Source organism: Urtica dioica, chromosome 5 (assembly GCF_054948205.1).
Source record: "Urtica dioica subsp. dioica isolate 48M chromosome 5, U.dioica_male_clone48M_v1_H2, whole genome shotgun sequence".
Classification (NCBI taxonomy): domain Eukaryota; kingdom Viridiplantae; phylum Streptophyta; class Magnoliopsida; order Rosales; family Urticaceae; genus Urtica; species Urtica dioica.
The window spans coordinates 33,099,436-33,117,037 of NC_142760.1; the positions used below are offsets into that span (position 1 = coordinate 33,099,436).

Genomic DNA, 17,602 nt, shown 5'->3' on the forward strand with positions numbered 1-17,602 from the left:
ACTGATAAGCTCTATTATGTACTCGCCAGCGATTTGTTCCAACGATTTGTCTTTTCTCGACTCAATGAAGCCTTCGGAAATCCAAATTTTGCATATTCTTCCTTCCTTAAAGAAAAAGTCTTCCGGAAAAACACCAAAGTATAAGAAGCACAATTTAAGATGGTATGGCAAATCATGATAACTTAGCGAGAGAACTTTTGAAACACTTGAGAGCACATGTTTTTTTTTTCAAATTCACAATTGAGATTGTCGAGTACTCTTTTCAATTCTACTTTGCAAAGCTTCTTTTTCGACAACAAACCAGTGATGGCAACAACAGCAAGTGGCAATCCTTGGCATTTACTTAATATTTCTAGAGACAAATTTTCCAACTCAGGTGGACAACCTGAGAGTGGAAATGCTTTTCTACAAAATAGCTCCCATGCTTGCTCTGTAGACCAAATCTTCATCGCTTTGACAAACATTTCCCATGATTCTGACTTAAAGGATTCTATGACTTTAGGATATTGATAGTAGTTACCAGCTTGAGCCGTGGAAACAATCAACGTGCCTTTGTACTTGGTCTTCAAAAAACAATCAACTAATTTAAAACGTCAACGCCATTTACGTCAAACCCTCAATGCATGCCCCCAACGCCATGAAAAAAAATACTTGAACACATGATTATCGTCTAAAACCTTGATCCTTTGCCTTTAGTCTTTTTTTTCACTTCATCTTCTTAGCATGCAACAATTAGACCATAAAACCTTCTGAAATTATAATTAATTATGTGCCACATGATGAAAACTCACAAATGTAGTAGTTAAACATGAGCATCTCGGTTAGCTTGCTTAACCGATAACCAAGGTACACGATTAATGGTCAACTATTAACCGTGTGTCTTATTTGCTGTTAAATTGGTTAACAGAGACACATTTAATAAGAACTTATCAAGAGAAATTTCATAAGGAATATGAAATGTCTTATTTGCTGTTAAATTTGTTAACAGAGACCCCAATTTTTACAACGAAAAGATCCAAAAAATATTAAACACAAAAACTTCATGCAATAAAAAATAGGAAAAATAGTATGAACTAGCCAATCCCAAACTATGGTTTTCGCAAAATAGCCATAGTTTCATTTGTTTGGTAAAATAGCCATTTCTCAAAAACACGTTAGGAATATGCGATTAAATTTAGTTATATTCTGTCTTTAACAAGCGAATGTCGAGGAAACCTCCTTCGACGGCGAGTAACAGCGGGGACTCTCTGGCGAGGTTCCGAAGGCAGAGCTGATCGTCCATGTGGCGCCCAAGAAGCAGCTCAGCCACGGCGGAGAAGCTGTGCCGGACCGCCACGTGCAGGGCCGTGTCGCGTGCGTCAGCATCGCGGGCCCGCTGCATCGCCCCGCTGTCCTCCACGTCATCGCTCGCCGCCAGGATGAGCCCGACCATCTCGGCTTCGCCGGTCGTCGCCGCCGCGTGCAGAGGCGTTTCGCCGCCGGAGTTGGGCGTGGTTACAAGCTTCGGGCAGTGACCGATGACCTCAGATCCTCGTTTCGGTTCTGCTTCAGATCTGTTGGATTTCCAGATTGTCATTAAATTTAATCCTGCCTCGATTAATTTTAATCCAGCCATCATAAACCTTACATTCTGTCTTTATAGTTCGTAGGGATTAAATTTAATCCAACCTAGATTAAGTTGGCTAATTTACTTATAGTTGACAAACTATGACTATTTTGCAAAAGCTTAAGTTCTATTTGGCTATATACCCGCTTCACCCTAAAAAATAAATAAAGTAAAACTAACTTACATGATGTCTATTTTTCGGGGTATGAAGATGATCAATTTTTAAACTCATTTAAACATATATGTTATGATCTATAATTTCTAGAAACATTTGAAGAGTTATCAACTATTCTCATCTCATCTGTCATTTCTTCACAAACATCAAATCTATTTTTTTAACATCTCATCTCATCTCTCAGAATATATATACTCAAGTTCTGTTTATTGTTAATGAGAAACTTGAATGAAAAAGCACACAAGAAGTACAAATTATTATGAACTTCATGAGCTTCAGAGGAACATAAATATCTAATGCTCTCCTTTCAAGCGAAATGGTATACGACGGAAGTTTTAATCAAAGACATATATCAATATGAGAGAAACCAATTTGCAGGATTTTATTTTATTTTATTTTATTTATTTATTTATTTTTTATTTTTTTTTTACAGACGTCTCGTTAAAACCTCTCAAGAGCAAACCCAATGGGAAAATCTCGAGAGAGGAAAGAGTACCTTGAAATATCATTACTAAAAAATTACTTAATCTTCAAGTTCATCTTGGCATCACAAAAAACATAGACAAATATCATCTCAAGCTACAACACTGATAGAATAAATAATCAAACACGCATTGATCAGAAACGCCCTAACGTCCAGCATTCCATGCTCCCTGGTGAAATTGTTTGAGGAAAATTAAAAACAAGTTCCAAAAAGAAGTAGTGTCAAGTGAAAGAATCTATTACAACGAAAAATTGAGTATGAAATTTACTTAATCACGCAGCTGAATAAATATTTACAAGAAAATAAATAAATACAAATGAAAGCAGTGTTAAATGTTAATTCTTTTCGTTGGGGTCTTGAAACTGGCTTTTATCCGCTCTGTTATTATGCAAGAGCTTGAATCGTGAAATGTAAATAATTAAGACAAATATGAAGTTGGTGAAAAAATATTTGGATACCTCATAACGCTGTGATCTGCTACGACGACCAATTTCCCTGAAAAAAAATTAAATATATTGAATATAACATAAAGTTCATTTCAAGCAAATTGAAACTGCAGTATATTGAAACATTGCTTACATCATTGTTGTTCCTCTAGAAGTTGCAAAAGCTCTGTGCTACCAAGTTTGTAAAAATCATAAATAGACCCTTTGCCTCGGTAGTAACAAAACTTGATCGAAGATATGTGCTGAATCTTGCAGTACTCAGAGCCTCCGTCGGGTTGTAGAGCCTTCACAAATTCCTTTGACATATCATTAACTTCAAGGGATTTAAGTTTTGTTAGGTGTTGAAGACTGCCTGGAATTTCCTTCATCAGTGGGTAAGGTCCGATGTATAACTCCTCGAGAAGAGGAAGTGCTCCTCTTTCAAACTTAATCACCTTTAGCCCTTTTAAACACATTAACTTAAGTGTCTTCAGCTTTGGAAAACCGCCTTCCTCAAACAGCAATTCCTCTCCGTCGTATGTCTTATACATATGAAGGTATTCCAAATTGGGCAAACCTTTGAGGCATTTCAGCGGCTCGTCGACTAACCTCGAGAAAGTTAACACAAGACCCTGCAAATTCCGAAGCTCAGAAATCCAAGTCGGCAGTTGCTGTAGTCGACAATTCAGTCGGAGATATCACAAACGAAGAGGAGTAGACGAAATGCAATTCAAATTTAACACCTCTTTATTGTTGATTGAGGTTAGAAATAATTCTTCAAGATCTTTCATTTTTTCAATAGACTCCCAAAGGACTTTACACATCTCTGCACCCACTTTTGAAATGCCAAAATGTTTCAGTTTAGTCAGCCTTTGTAGCTCTTTCATGAAACCAACATCACCTTCCACTGCAGTTAGTGTTTGTAACTCTTCCAAATTTCCAATCCGTTCATGCATCCTCATACCAATAAATGATTTGACACTTATTGGGAGATTTACTCTTGTATATGACGACGTGTCGTTTGTTAGTGTTGTCGCACTTAGTCTTTATTTTGACTTTGTATACGTGTCTTTTGATTATTGGTAGATGAGTTAGTTTAGTTTGTTTTTACTGTTTTGATCTCGCTTATATACGAATCAATTCAGAAACAGAGCTTTTTGATCAATGAGAATTATTCTTTTCAGTTCTTTCTCGTTCTCTTTCTCTCTATCTCCAAACCCTAGTTTCGCCATTATCGTTCTTCGTAGCTCGGACTTAATATGGTATCAGAGCACAAATCCCCTCAGTTCCGATCCTAGCTACGCATCTCTCTCCATTCTCGGTCGCACGCCTCACTGAAGATCATCTCCAATGGATCCTAAGATTGAAGCAACACCGACTGGAGATTTCTCCAATAAGGCGATCTCTCAACGATCGATCGAAGATGATCTTCTCGATCCTTACTACCTTCATCACTCCGACACTACTAGTTCGATCCTCGTATCGCAAGCTCTCACTGGAGATAACTACATCTCCTGGAGTAGATCCATGAAGATAGCGCTGGATGTGAAGAACAAGCTCAGATTCATCGACGGAACGCTTCCAAGACCTTCGCCAGAGGAAGTGAAGTCTCACCGCCAATGGAATCGCAACAACAAGATTGTGCTTTCTTGGATCCTTAATTGCGTTTCTAAAGAGATCTCATCGAGTTTGATGTTCACAGAAACCGCCATGGAAGTCTGGAAAGATCTTGAAGAGAGGTTTTCTCAAAGCAATGCTCCAAGAATCTTTGAATTACGCCGAGAATTTGCGCATTGCATTCAAGATCAGAAATCTGTTGGCCTCTACTACACCAAACTCAAGGCAATTTGGGAAGAGTTAAGCAATTTCAGACCATGCTGCAAATGTGAATGCAAGTGTGGTGGAGCTAAGGAACTGGCAGCCTTCCTTCACTCAGAATATGTGATGCAGTTTCTGATGGGGCTCAATGAGAGCTTCGCTCAAGCCAGAGGTCAAGTGCTGCTGATGGATCCAGTACCTCCAATCAACAGGGTCTTTGCACTGATCACTCAAGAAGAGAAGCAGAAATCAGTTCAGAATGACATGATTGGGAATGTGGATCAATCAAGCACAATGGCTCTAAGCGCTGTTCAAGATCAGAAGAGGGCAAACAACAGGAAGGAGAGGCCTACCTGCACTCACTGCAAGATGGTTGGCCACACGGCGGACAAGTGCTACAAGTTGCACGGTTATCCACCAGGTTACAAGCCAAAGGTTAGAGGACAAGCGAATGCATCTGAAGGTGTGATTGAGGAGACTGGCAACAAGAATGAGGCACTGAATGTCATGGAGAATTTCACGACTGATCAATGCCATCAACTCATCAGTCTCCTGTCAAATCGAATCACCACCTCAGCAGCTCCTCAAACCAGAACTGGTGAAGTCAACATGACATCCTATACCACAGGTTCTTTATGTTATAGTTGTTCTGATATTCCGTCAAACAAATATAATAGAATGTGGATTCTTGATACTGGTCCAACTAAGCACATATGTTCTGATCATTCTTTGTTCTTGAGTCTTAAGCCTTTACAGAATTCAAAAGTTACCCTGCCAGACCACACATCTATCCCAGTGCATTTTTTTGGTGATATTAGAGTCAACAACAGTCTTATTCTGAGAGATGTTCTTCTTGTTCCTAGCTTCAAGTTTAATCTCATTTCTATCAGTACCTTAACACGCAAGACAAATCTGGTTATTTCTTTCACTGATCATGGTTTTACCATACAGGATACATTTCACAAGAAGATGATTGGCAGGGGTAAAAATCACCAAGACCTCTATGTCCTCACTGATCAAGATGAATCCATTGCTCACATCAACAAAGTGGCTGATCATGTGTGGCATAGACGTCTAGGTCACCCTTCTCATAAATGTCTTGACGTTTTGAAATCTGATCTTGATTTTACTGTTAGTAGTAAAGATGTTCCTTGTTATGTTTGTCCTCAAGCCAAGCAAAAAAGGCTTCCTTTTCTTTCTCAGAATAAACATAGTGACACTGCTTTTGACTTGATACATTGTGATGTATGGGGACCCTATTCAGTGAGTTCTAGAACAGGTCATCGTTTCTTTTTAACTCTTGTTGATGACTGTACAAGATTCTGCTGGATTTACCTAATGAGAAGCAAAGCAGATGTTCACCATATTTTACCTCGTTTTTGTGCGTTAATACATAATCTTTTCTCTGTCAAGATTAAGCATTTCAGGTCTGATAATGCAAAGGAATTAGTATTTGCAGATTACTTCTCTAAGCAGGGCATTTTTCATCAGTTCTCATGTGTTGAAGCACCACAACAGAACTCGGTGGTTGAGAGAAAGCACCAGCATATCCTTAATGTTTCTCGTGCATTATTTTTTCAATCACAACTGCCTATTATCTATTGGTCAGATTGTGTTCTTACTTCTGTTTATCTCATAAACAGAACCCCTACACCTGTTCTCAATAACAAGACTCCTTTTGAGCTGTTATATAAGAAAAAGGTTGATTATGAGACCATGAGAGTTTTTGGTTGTTTGGCCTTTGCATCAACTTTGAAAAATCATAGAACTAAGTTTGCCCCTAGAGCAAAGGAATGTGTTTTCCTAGGCTATCCTCCTGATTATAAAGGGTATAGGTTGCTTGATGTCAAGACTAGAGATGTTTTCATTTCCAGGGATGTAGTATTCCATGAAAATGTTTTTCCTTTTCATAGAATCTCTGATAATTTGAATCATATAGATCCTTTTCCTGGTCTAGTTCTGCCTACAAGTACTGCTCTTGAAGATTTTGTTTCAGATCATACTCATGAGATCAATCATGAGTATGACAAGGTTGCTGTTCCAGATCATGGAGACAACAATGACAACCATGAGATCAATGATATTCCTGGTCCCTATGATGATGATGAGGACATTGGAGAACAATACAATGGAATGAATGATGGTTTGACAATTACACAATCAGACAAAGCTCCTTCTGATTGTGAGAATCAACATGTTCAACCTGAGTCTACTATGAGACCACAAAGAATTAAGACAGCCCCCAGTTCCTAAAGGATTATCATTGTGGGTTGATAGTGGACAAACCAGGTTGTTTTCCTACAACTAAGCATCATCTGTCTCAGGTTCTCAACTATGATCAACTATCTCCTTCATACTTGGCTGTTTGCTTGTCAATTTCAGATCAACCAGAACCAAAGTACTATCATCAAGCAGTTCCCCATGAGCATTGGAGAGCAGCTATGAATGAGGAATTGCAAGCTATGAAGGAGAACAAGACATGGAGCATAGTACATCTGCCACCTGATAAGAAACCAATTGGATGTCGTTGGGTTTATACCAACAAATTCAATTCCGATGGATCTCTTGCAAGACACAAGGCAAGGTTGGTGGCCAAGGGATACAACCAGAAGGCAGGAGTGGACTTCATCAACACTTTCTCTCCAGTGGCTAAACTGGTCACAGTAAAGCTGTTGATAGCCTTGGCAGCATCTCAGAAATGGCATCTTACACAGTTGGATATAAACAATGCATTTCTCAATGGAGATTTACATGAAGAAGTTTATATGGAGCTGCCTCTAGGATATCATCCTCAGGGGGAGTTTAGTGAGGATCTCACAGGGAAAAGGCTGGTGTGCAAGCTACATAAGTCGATATACGGATTGAAGCAAGCCTCGAGGCAGTGGAATTTGAAGTTTACAGAGTCAATAGTCTCAGCTGGGTTCTCACAATCAAAGTCAGATTACTCCTTGTTTACTAAGGGAGTTGGTCAAACCTTTGTTGCCTTACTACTATACGTGGATGACATAATCCTAGCAGGTCCTAATATGGACGCTATAGAAGAGGTTAAAGAGTATCTGGCAGCTGCTTTCAAGCTGAAAGATTTGGGACAACTCAGATTTTTTCTGGGATTGGAGATTGCTAGGTCTTCAACAGGAATAGTACTGAATCAAAGGCAATATGCTCTTCAGCTATTGGAAGATTATGGTTTCCTGGAGTCAAAGCCGGTCCACACTCCAATGGTTCCTAGGCAAGCGTTGACCTCGAGTAATGGAGTTGTTCTAGCTGATACAAAACACTACAGGAGTCTGGTGGGAAGGCTTTTGTATCTAACCATTACAAGACCAGACATTTCCTTTGCAGTACATGTTATGAGTCAGTTTCTCCATTCTCCAACTGATCTCCATCTCAAGGCTGCTCATCACTTGCTCAGATATATAAAGTCAAGTCCTGGCCTTGGATTATTCTTTCCAGAGAATTCTTCTACACAAATTAGAGGGTTTGTGGATGCTGATTGGGGAAATTGTGAAGACACGAGACGGTCTGTTACTGGATTTTGTGTGTTCATCGGAGAATCTCTAGTCTCTTGGAAGTCAAAGAAGCAGTCGACTGTGTCAAGGTCTTCAGCGGAAGCAGAATACAGGGCTATGGGATCAGCGGCTAGTGAAATAACTTGGTTGCATCAGTTATTGAAAGATTTCAAGGTTGTTCCTTCATCAGCTTCGGTTCTCTACTGTGATAACCAAGCGGCAATTCATATTGCTACTAATCCCTCATTCCATGAACGGACAAAGCATTTGGAGATTGATTTGCATTTTGTTCGAGACCTGGTTAATAAGGGAACGTTCAAGCTTTTGCCTATCAGAACACAGCATCAGCTTGCAGATGTGTTCACTAAGCCACTTCCGGCACCGACGTTGAAGAGTATTTTATCCAAGCTCAGTTTGCAGAACTTATTCGCTTGAGGGGGAGTATTGGGAGATTTACTCTTGTATATGACGACGTGTCGTTTGTTAGTGTTGTCGCACTTAGTCTTTATTTTGACTTTGTATACGTGTCTTTTGATTATTGGTAGATGAGTTAGTTTAGTTTGTTTTTACTGTTTTGATCTCGCTTATATACGAATCAATTCAGAAACAGAGATTTTTGATCAATGAGAATTATTCTTTTCAGTTCTTTCTCGTTCTCTTTCTCTCTATCTCCAAACCCTAGTTTCGCCATTATCGTTCTTCGTAGCTCGGACTTAATAACACTTTTTTTTATTTCACTGTCCACAAAGCCACAATAAAGGTGACACAATTTATGCAGTTTGTTGATCTCACGTGGCAGCTCCCGCACTAAAGTATGACTAACATCCAGTGTTTGCAGATTATGTAGCTTTCCGATGGACTTCGGGAGAGTCTTGACTTTTGAGCCTCTCAGATTTAGGTATTTAAGGTGTAACAAATACCCTATATCTGACACATTATCAACCGGAGTATCTTCAAAATCAACAACCTTCAACAATTTACATTTCTTGAATAGACCAACTACGAAAGAATCTGATACGTCACTAGTGTTAACAAGAACAGCCGAGCGAATCTTCATATCACAAACACTTTCCAAAACATTCGCTGCAGTGTTGTGAAATATCAAACGCCGACCCTTCTTTTCAAAACTCGGCTTATTTTTGTCAAATAATTGATAAAAACCCAAATCACTAGCTCTCTTTTGGATTACGTCTAGTATCAAATCATGCACTTTACAATATCTAACAGATCCATATCGCAACTCAAATGAAACCAAGTTTCTACTGATAAGCTCTGTCATGTACTCGCCAGCGATTTGTTCCAACGATTTGTCTTTTCTCAGCTCAATGAAGCCTTTGTTGGAAGGAAGTTTTGGGTTGGTGGAGAAGGTGTTTAGATATTTTGGGTGTTTAGGGAAGAGGTTTAGAAATTTGGAGGTTTGGGTAAAAACTAGAGAGGTAGGAAATTTTTTTGTAGAAAGGAGAACTTTTTATTTGGCTTGATACAAAAGTGTAGGATTACATCCCTATTTATACTAGTCTATGGAATTCTCTAGATACAACATTTTCTAGAGAATTCTCCTAATTAATGACTATCCTAGATATTTCAAGATTATTCTAGAATTTGTTCTCTCTAAGCTCTCTAGACATATCAAGAATATTCTAGATAATAAAACTACTTAACTAGGCCCAAAATACTAAAGGCCCAAATTACAATTAGAAATAATTAGGCCCAAATACTATAACCCAAAATCAAGTTTAATTATTCAACACCCCCTCTTAAACTTGATTTTGCTACTCCAAGTAAAGTTCTTAACTTGACAAAGTCTTCGCGCTTGAGGGGCTTGGTGAAGATATCGGCTACTTGGTCATGGGTCTTCACGTACTCCAATTGCACCTCTTTTTGGGTAACACACTCTCTAATGTAGTGATAGCGTGTGTCAATGTGCTTACTCCGATCATGGAAGACTGGGTTCTTCGCTAAGGCTATTGCTGACTTGTTGTCCACGAAGATCTTAGTCGGCTCCTCTTGTGGCAAACTCAACTCCTTCAATAAGTTTCGTAGCCAAATTGCGTGACAGACACATGAAGTGGCAGCTACGTACTCCGCCTCGCAAGTAGAAAGAGTGACAATCGGTTGTTTCTTCGACATCCACGTGAAGGCTGTGTCTCCAATGTAGAACACGAAGCCACTTGTGCTTTTTCGATCGTCTATGTCTCCACCCCAGTCGCTATCGCTATATCCAAGAAGCTTGTAATAATTAGAAACAGTGTAGTACAAGCCAAAGTTTGTCGTACCTTTGATATAGCGAAGAATCCTCTTTGCTGCCTTCAAGTGAGTGGTAGTTGGATGCTCCATATGTCGACTGACGACTCCGACTGCATACAAGATGTCAGGCCTCGTACACGTCAAGTATCGCAGGCTTCCAACCAAACTCTTGAAGAGTGTTGGATCCACTTTTTCTCCTTCCACGTGGTTTGACAACTTGATTCCACATTCCATTGGCGTGCTGACTGGGTTTGAGTCATCCATCTTGAACTTCTTGAGCACTTCTTTGGCATAGCCTTCTTGACTGATTAGGATTCCGTGGTCTTCTTGTTTTACTTCAATGCCGAGGTAGTAAGACATGAATCCAATGTCAGTCATCTCAAACTCCTTCGTCATCTCTTTCTTGAATTCCTCGAACATGCTTGGATTGCTACCTGTGAAGATCAAGTCGTCTACATACAAGCATACAATCAATATATCATCGTTTTGAATTTTGATATAAAGTGCATGCTCGTATGGACACTTGATGAAGCCTCTTCCTCTGAAGTACTTATCGATTCGAGCATTCCAAGCTCTTGGGGCTTGCTTCAGCCCATAGAGCGCCTTCTTCAGCCTCAAGACTTTGTCTTCTTCTCCTTTAACTTCATAGCCTTGTGGTTTCTCAATGTAGACTTCTTCTTCAAGAACTCCATTTAAGAATGCCGATTTGACATCCATCTGATGTATCCTCCATTTGTTTTGAGCTGCTAGAGATATGATTAGTCTAACAGTCTCTAATCGAGCAACAGGAGCAAATACCTCGTCATAGTCGATGCCGACTCTTTGGCTGTATCCTTTCGTCACCAATCTCGCCTTGTATCTTTCAACTTCTCCTTTGGAATTCTTCTTTGCCTTGTAGACCCACTTCACACCGATCGCCTTCTGCCCTTTTGGAAGTGAGGCTAACTCCCAGGTATCATTCTTCTTTATTGCCTTGATCTCTTCATCCATGGCGTTTCTCCAAGTCTTCTTTTTCTAAGGCTTCTTGAAAGTTCATAGGCTCGCAGTCCGCAAATAGACAAAAGAGGGTAAGGTTGTCTTGATTTTCTGTTACCTCGTATAACTCTTGCAAGCTTCTAAAGTGGGGAGTCCTTTCACTTGAACTTTCGCCTTCTTGAGAACTCGGAGTTGGTGAAGTCGGTGGGGTAGCCGCATCTTCTCTTGGTTGCTCTGGCTGCTCCACATCATCTTCTTCAAATTGTGGAAAGAAGTTAAGATTTTCATTGCTCGATCTCCAATCCCATTCTCTTTCTTCATCGAAGACGACATTTCGGCTGATGATTGTCTTCCCCGTATCTGGATTGTAGAGCTTGTAGCCTTTGGAGTTGGTGTCGTAGCCGATGAAGATGTACTTCTCGCTCTTGTCATCTAGTTTGCTTCGCTTCTCGTCTGGTACATGAGCGTGAGCTATGCTTCCAAAGACTCTGAGATGAGAAATTCCGGGCTTTCTTCCACTCCATGCTTCTTGTGGAGTTTTTCCCAGTACGCTTCTCGTCGGGGATCGGTTTGATAGATAAACCGCGCATGCTACTGCTTCCGCCCATAACTCCTTTGGTAGTCTCTTGCTCTTGAGCATGCTCCTCGCCATCTCAAGGATTGTTCTATTCTTCCTCTCCGCCACTCCGTTTTGTTGGGGGGTTCTTGGCACCGTTAGCTGTCGCCGAATACCGTTGTCTTCGCAATACTTCTGGAACTCGTTTGAAGTGAACTCTCCTCCTCGGTCGGATCTCATGGCTTTGATCACAAGGCCACTTTCCTTCTCAACATGGGCTTTGAACTTTTTGAAGTTCTCAAACACTTCGGATTTCTCCTTCAAGAAGTATACCCATGTTTTTCTTGAATAATCATCAATAAAGAGAAGGAAGTAGTTACTCTTACCAAGTGATCTTGGCTTGATCGGACCGCACACATCTGTGTGTATGAGTTCCAACGGCTTCTGAGCTCTTGAGCTTGACTCCTTTGGAAAGCTCATTTTGAATTGCTTTCCGAGTAGACATCCTTCACAGACTTGATTTGGGTGGCTGATGGAGGGCAATCCTTTGACCATTTCCTTCTTGGAGAGCAGCTCCAATCCTCCAAAGTTGAGGTGCCCAAATCGAAGATGCCAAAGCCACGACTCCTCCTTGTAGCACATCTTGAGACATTGTGCGACGTCATTTTGAATGTTGAGGATGAACATCCTGTTTCTTGTCATTGGCGCCTTAGCAATGAATTTGTTCGCATTGTCTCTTATAGAAAGGTTACTATCTTTCAATCGAATATTATAACCTTTCTCTAAGAGTTGTCCTAGGCTCAAGATGTTGCTCTTCATGCTTGGCACGTAGTAGACATTGGAAATGAATTGATGATCGCCATTCTTTAATCGAATGAGAATGTTTCCTTTACCTTTCACCGCCACCTTTGATTAATCTCCGAAAGCAACGTTCCCCTTCACCGATTCATCAAGCTCTACGAACATGCTTTTCCGCCCGCACATATGGTTGCTCGCACCACTATCAAGGTACCATTGTGTATCTCCTCCCCTTTCGTTGTCCTTGTGAGCCAATAGTAACGTCGCGTCTTCTTGAGTTCTTTCTTCAACGTAGTTGGCCTTCTCTTCAACTCTGTTGTTGCGCGGAGCTCTACATTCGGAAGCATAATGCCCAAACTTCTCACAGTTGTAGCATTTGATCTGTGACTTGTTATACCTTGGTTTTGTGGCTCCTCTCCCACGACCTCTGGATGAGCTTTCTCCTCTTTGGTTGTTGTTGTCGTCATTGGGCCTCCAACCTCGTCCACGTCCTCGTCCTTGACCGCCACCTCTTCTTTGTTGGCTTCCACCGCGATCTTCATTTGTTGAATCGACTCGTGTCTTGAGTGCTTGCTCCACGATATCTTCCTTCTTCTTTTTCTTTTCTTCATAAGCTTGAAGCGACCCGATGAGTTGCTCCATTGTCATGGCCTCCAAGTCTTTCGTCTCTTCGATGACAGTGACGATATGCTCGAACTTCGAATCCATGGATCTAAGAACCTTCTCCATGATTCTCACGTCATCTATCTTCTCGCCGTTTCTTTTGAGGTTATTGGTGACCATCAAGACTCTCGAGAAATAATCGGAGACGAGTTCACCTTCTCTCATGTGCAAGGCTTCAAACTCTCCTCTTAAAGTTTGAAGACGTACCTTCTTGACTTGATCCGCTCCGTTGTAAGAGGTTCGAAGCTTCTCCCAAGCTTCTTTGGCCGACTTTGCTCCCGAGATCTTCTCAAACGTGTCTTCATCTAACCCTTGGTAGATTAGACAGAGAGCCTTCTTGTCTCTCTTCCTTGAGTCTCTCAAACTATCCTTTTGAGTTTGCGATAGACTACCTTCGTTCTCCGGATCGGCGTGACCTTTCTCAACTATCTCCCACACGTCGTGTGCACCAAGGAGAGCCACCATTCTAAGACTCCAGTTGTCGTAGTTGCTCTTTGTGAGCATAGGGACTTGGAAGGGAACACCAGTATTTGCCATCTTTAGGAGGATCTTGTAGCTCTGATACCACTTTGTTGGAAGGAAGTTTTGGGTTGGTGGAGAAGGTGTTTAGATATTTTGGGTGTTTAGGGAAGAGGTTTAGAAATTTGGAGGTTTGGGTAAAAACTAGAGAGGTAGGAAATTTTTTTGTAGAAAGGAGAACTTTTTATTTGGCTTGATACAAAAGTGTAGGATTACATCCCTATTTATACTAGTCTATGGAATTCTCTAGATACAACATTTTCTAGAGAATTCTCCTAATTAATGACTATCCTAGATATTTCAAGATTATTCTAGAATTTGTTCTCTCTAAGCTCTCTAGACATATCAAGAATATTCTAGATAATAAGACTACTTAACTAGGCCCAAAATACTAAAGGCCCAAATTACAATTAGAAATAATTAGGCCCAAATACTATAACCCAAAATCAAGTTTAATTATTCAACAGCCTTCAGCAACCCAAATTCTATATAATCTTTTTTCGCCAATGAAAAAGTCTTCCGGGAAAACACCAAAGTACAAGAAGCACAATTTAATATGGTATGGCAAATCATGATAGCTGAGCGAGAGAACTTTTGAAACACTTGAGAGCTCACGTTGTTCTTCAAATTCACAACTGAGATTGTCGAGTACTCTTTTCCATTCTTCTTTGCAAAGCTTCTTTTTCGACAACAAACCAGCGACGGCAACAACAGCAAGTGGCAATCCTCGGCATTTACTTGATATTTCAAGAGACAAATTTTCCAATTCGGGTGGACAACCTGAGAGTGGAAATGCTTTTCTACAAAATAGCTCCCATGCTAGCTCTGTAGACCAAGTCTTCATTATTTTGACATACATTTCCCACGATTGCGACTTAAAGGAATCTACGACTTCAGAATTACGAGTCGTGACGAGAATCCTACTACCATTGCTATTACAAGGAAAAACATGCTTTATGACACTCCAGAAATCAGTTTGCCAAACATCGTCAAATACGATCACGTACCTCTTTGCCTCTAGAGAGCTTCTCAAGAGAGTGAGCGCTCGTTCAACGCTGGCCATTTCTCCCCCAGATGAGCAGATCTCAGCCATTAGCATCTTGAGAATCTTGTCGATGTCGTAGGATTGGGACACAGTGACCCAAACATGAATGTCAAAACATCCTTTTTCTTTAACATCGTTGTACACTTTCCTGGCGAGAGTAGTTTTTCCGATCCCACCTTCTCCCACAAATGAAACCACCGTACGCTCAGACGAACCTTCCACCAAAGTAGTGACCAGCTCTGCCGACACAGATCCAATGCCAACAAGCTCATTGTCTTCAAGAAAGAGCGAACCAATGCGAGGGTCGACGCGTGAATTCCCTTCCCCGCCACTTGATCCGCCTTGCTCGAAGGGTCTCAGCCCGTACTTCAGACCACTGTCTTTGATTTTTTGCAATGAATCTTCGATTTCTTGAATCTCAGAGGCTAAGTGATGCCGTGTTTTCAGGGTCTTAAAGATGTGATCTGGCTTGCGCAGAGAGCCGATGAAACCGACTTCACTTTGACGGCGCTGCTCGGCGTAATAAGAGTATTCGTCGACGACGTCTTCGATGCGCTCGGCTTCCTCTCTGAGCTGTCTTGGCTTTCCTTTGGAGGCGTCGCTGAGCTCTCCTTTGGCTGACTTGGCTTCGGCGTCACGGAGAAGAGGCTCCAAGATCTCCAACTCTTTTTTAAGGCCGTTGACTTGCTTGTGAACTCCTTTCAACGACTTTGCTTCTTCGATCAGAAACTCAATCAGTTTCTCAATCACAGGACTAAGAAACGTCTCTACCATTGTTGCTTATGATTTTTTTTTTTTTTTTTTTCAAATTGGTTTGTGATCTGAATCTTAACACTTTCAGAGTTTGTAGCCCAGGTTATATATTTTACTATTATTATTAAACGACTTGTGCATCAGAAGCCGTGTTTTCTACTGACTAACTTTATTGATTTTTTATTTTTAGTATTTCGATGTTCTCTTTTTTATTTAGGATTTAAAAAAAAAAAAAAAAATCATATGTGTACACCAATAAAAAATTTCCCCACAAAACAATCTCCTCATTGGCAAATGCTCTTTTTTATATCATTTCATTTTTTTACAGTATGGCAAATGCTCAAGAATTATTTACAATCCTGTAAATAATTAATCTATATTGCTAATGAGCTACAGGATTAAGATTTCAGGAAATGTTAAATTAATTATCTTAAACTTGCACCATTGCTTATACAATATCTCCAACTCCTTCTCTTGCTTCTCGATCACAGGTCTCAGGATCGTCTCTGCCATAGCCTCCTTACAAAGTTTCAAATTTTTTTGCGATTCGGAAACTTTCAATTTTTTTTTTTACACCAATTGCAATTGACTATCTTTATTGGTTTTGGTTTTACTTATATATTTTATTTTTTATTCAGTATTTGCAAAGTATGATTACGCTAGCAAGCACATGGGCAGTGACATTAGAGCATCTCCAATGCAAACCACCAAAGTTGCTTTGTTGCTTACGTGTAATTGTCACATCATTTTTTATGCTTATGTATAATTGTTACATATTAAGTTTCAAATTTTTTTGCGATTGGAAACTTTCAATTTTTACTTATTCTTTGCCTCAAGTTGTTAAAATTGATGTAGCAAGAAAAAAGAAAACGAAACTGAGTGGAATTAGAGGAAACCGGTGTCACATTTGTATTAACCAGAATGTCTCAATGTGTTTTTTTATAAGTATTCAAAAATCCTTGATTTTACATTATTAAAAAACAAAACCTTGATCCTTTGCCTTTAGTCTTTTTTCACTTCATCTTCTTAGCATGCAATATGATTAGACCATAAAACCTTCTGATATTATAATTAATTATGTACCTCTTGATGAAAACTCACCAATGTAGTAGTTAAACACGAGCGTCTCGGTTAGCTTGCTTAACCCATAACCAAGGTACACGATTAATGGTCAACTATTAACCGTGTGTCTTATTTGCTATTAAATTTATTAACAGAGACGTATTTAGTAAGAACTTATTCACCGAAATTTCATAAGGAATATGCAATGTTGCATGGAATTATTTTTTGAGTGGATTGTGTTGAATTTCGATTTCAATATGTATCTTTATTGACTAGGACAAATATGCTCTCAATACACATCGATTTCAATTCGGAAAACGATGGGCTGTTGGGGAGAAACGCAGTGAGGCATCGGTGAACTGCAAAGCCCCAATTTTTACAACGAAAATATTTTAAAAATATAAAACACAAAAACTTCATGCAATAACATATAAATGACGTAAAACTAACTTGCGTGATGTCTATTTTTCGGGGTATGAAGACTCGATCAATTTTTAAACTCATTCAAGCATATATGTTATGATCTATAATTTCTAGAAACATTTGAAGAGCTGTCAACTAGTCTCATCTCATCTTTCTTTCTTCACAAACATCAAATCTATTTTTTTTAACATCTCGTCTCATCTCTCAGAATATATATACTCAAGCTCTGCTTATTGTTAATGAGAAAGTTGAATGAAAAAACACCCAAGTACAAATTATTATGAACTTCATATAACATGTTTTTTTTTACCAAGTATATATATATTCTGGTGCACTATTGATATAGTAAAAAAAAAAAAAAAAAGAACAATTCTGTGAGCTTCAGAGGAACATAAAATATCTAATGCTTTCCTTTCAAGCGAAAAGGTATACGACTGAAGTTTTAATCTAGACATATCAATATGAGAGAAACCAATTTGCAGGTGATCCCCATTTTTTCGTGTTGATTTATATCTGTCTATTTGTATATTTTCAAGTCTTAAAA

General features: G+C 39.6%; 1 protein-coding gene and 1 pseudogene across 2 annotated transcripts; both read right to left on the reverse strand.

Moving 5' to 3' along the window:
• Positions 1-1,174: 1,174 nt before the first annotated feature.
• On the reverse strand, positions 1,175-2,728 carry LOC149397972 (uncharacterized). The gene is made up of 2 exons (XM_089614415.1): positions 2,724-2,728; positions 1,175-1,553 (listed from the first exon to the last, which is right to left on the reverse strand). The coding sequence occupies exons 1-2, from the start codon at positions 2,726-2,728 to the stop codon at positions 1,175-1,177; spliced, it is 384 nt and encodes a 127-aa protein (XP_089470541.1).
• On the reverse strand, positions 1,891-15,681 carry LOC149397973 (protein RECOGNITION OF PERONOSPORA PARASITICA 7-like; annotated as a pseudogene). Its single transcript, XR_016296969.1, has 13 exons — positions 14,244-15,681; positions 8,626-9,349; positions 7,483-7,651; positions 7,048-7,188; positions 6,866-6,947; positions 6,665-6,684; positions 6,131-6,191; positions 4,842-4,903; positions 4,708-4,730; positions 4,066-4,359; positions 2,845-3,671; positions 2,724-2,760; positions 1,891-2,434 (listed from the first exon to the last, which is right to left on the reverse strand). The product of XR_016296969.1 is annotated as a protein RECOGNITION OF PERONOSPORA PARASITICA 7-like (transcript).
• Between the last annotated feature and the right edge of the window lie 1,921 nt (positions 15,682-17,602).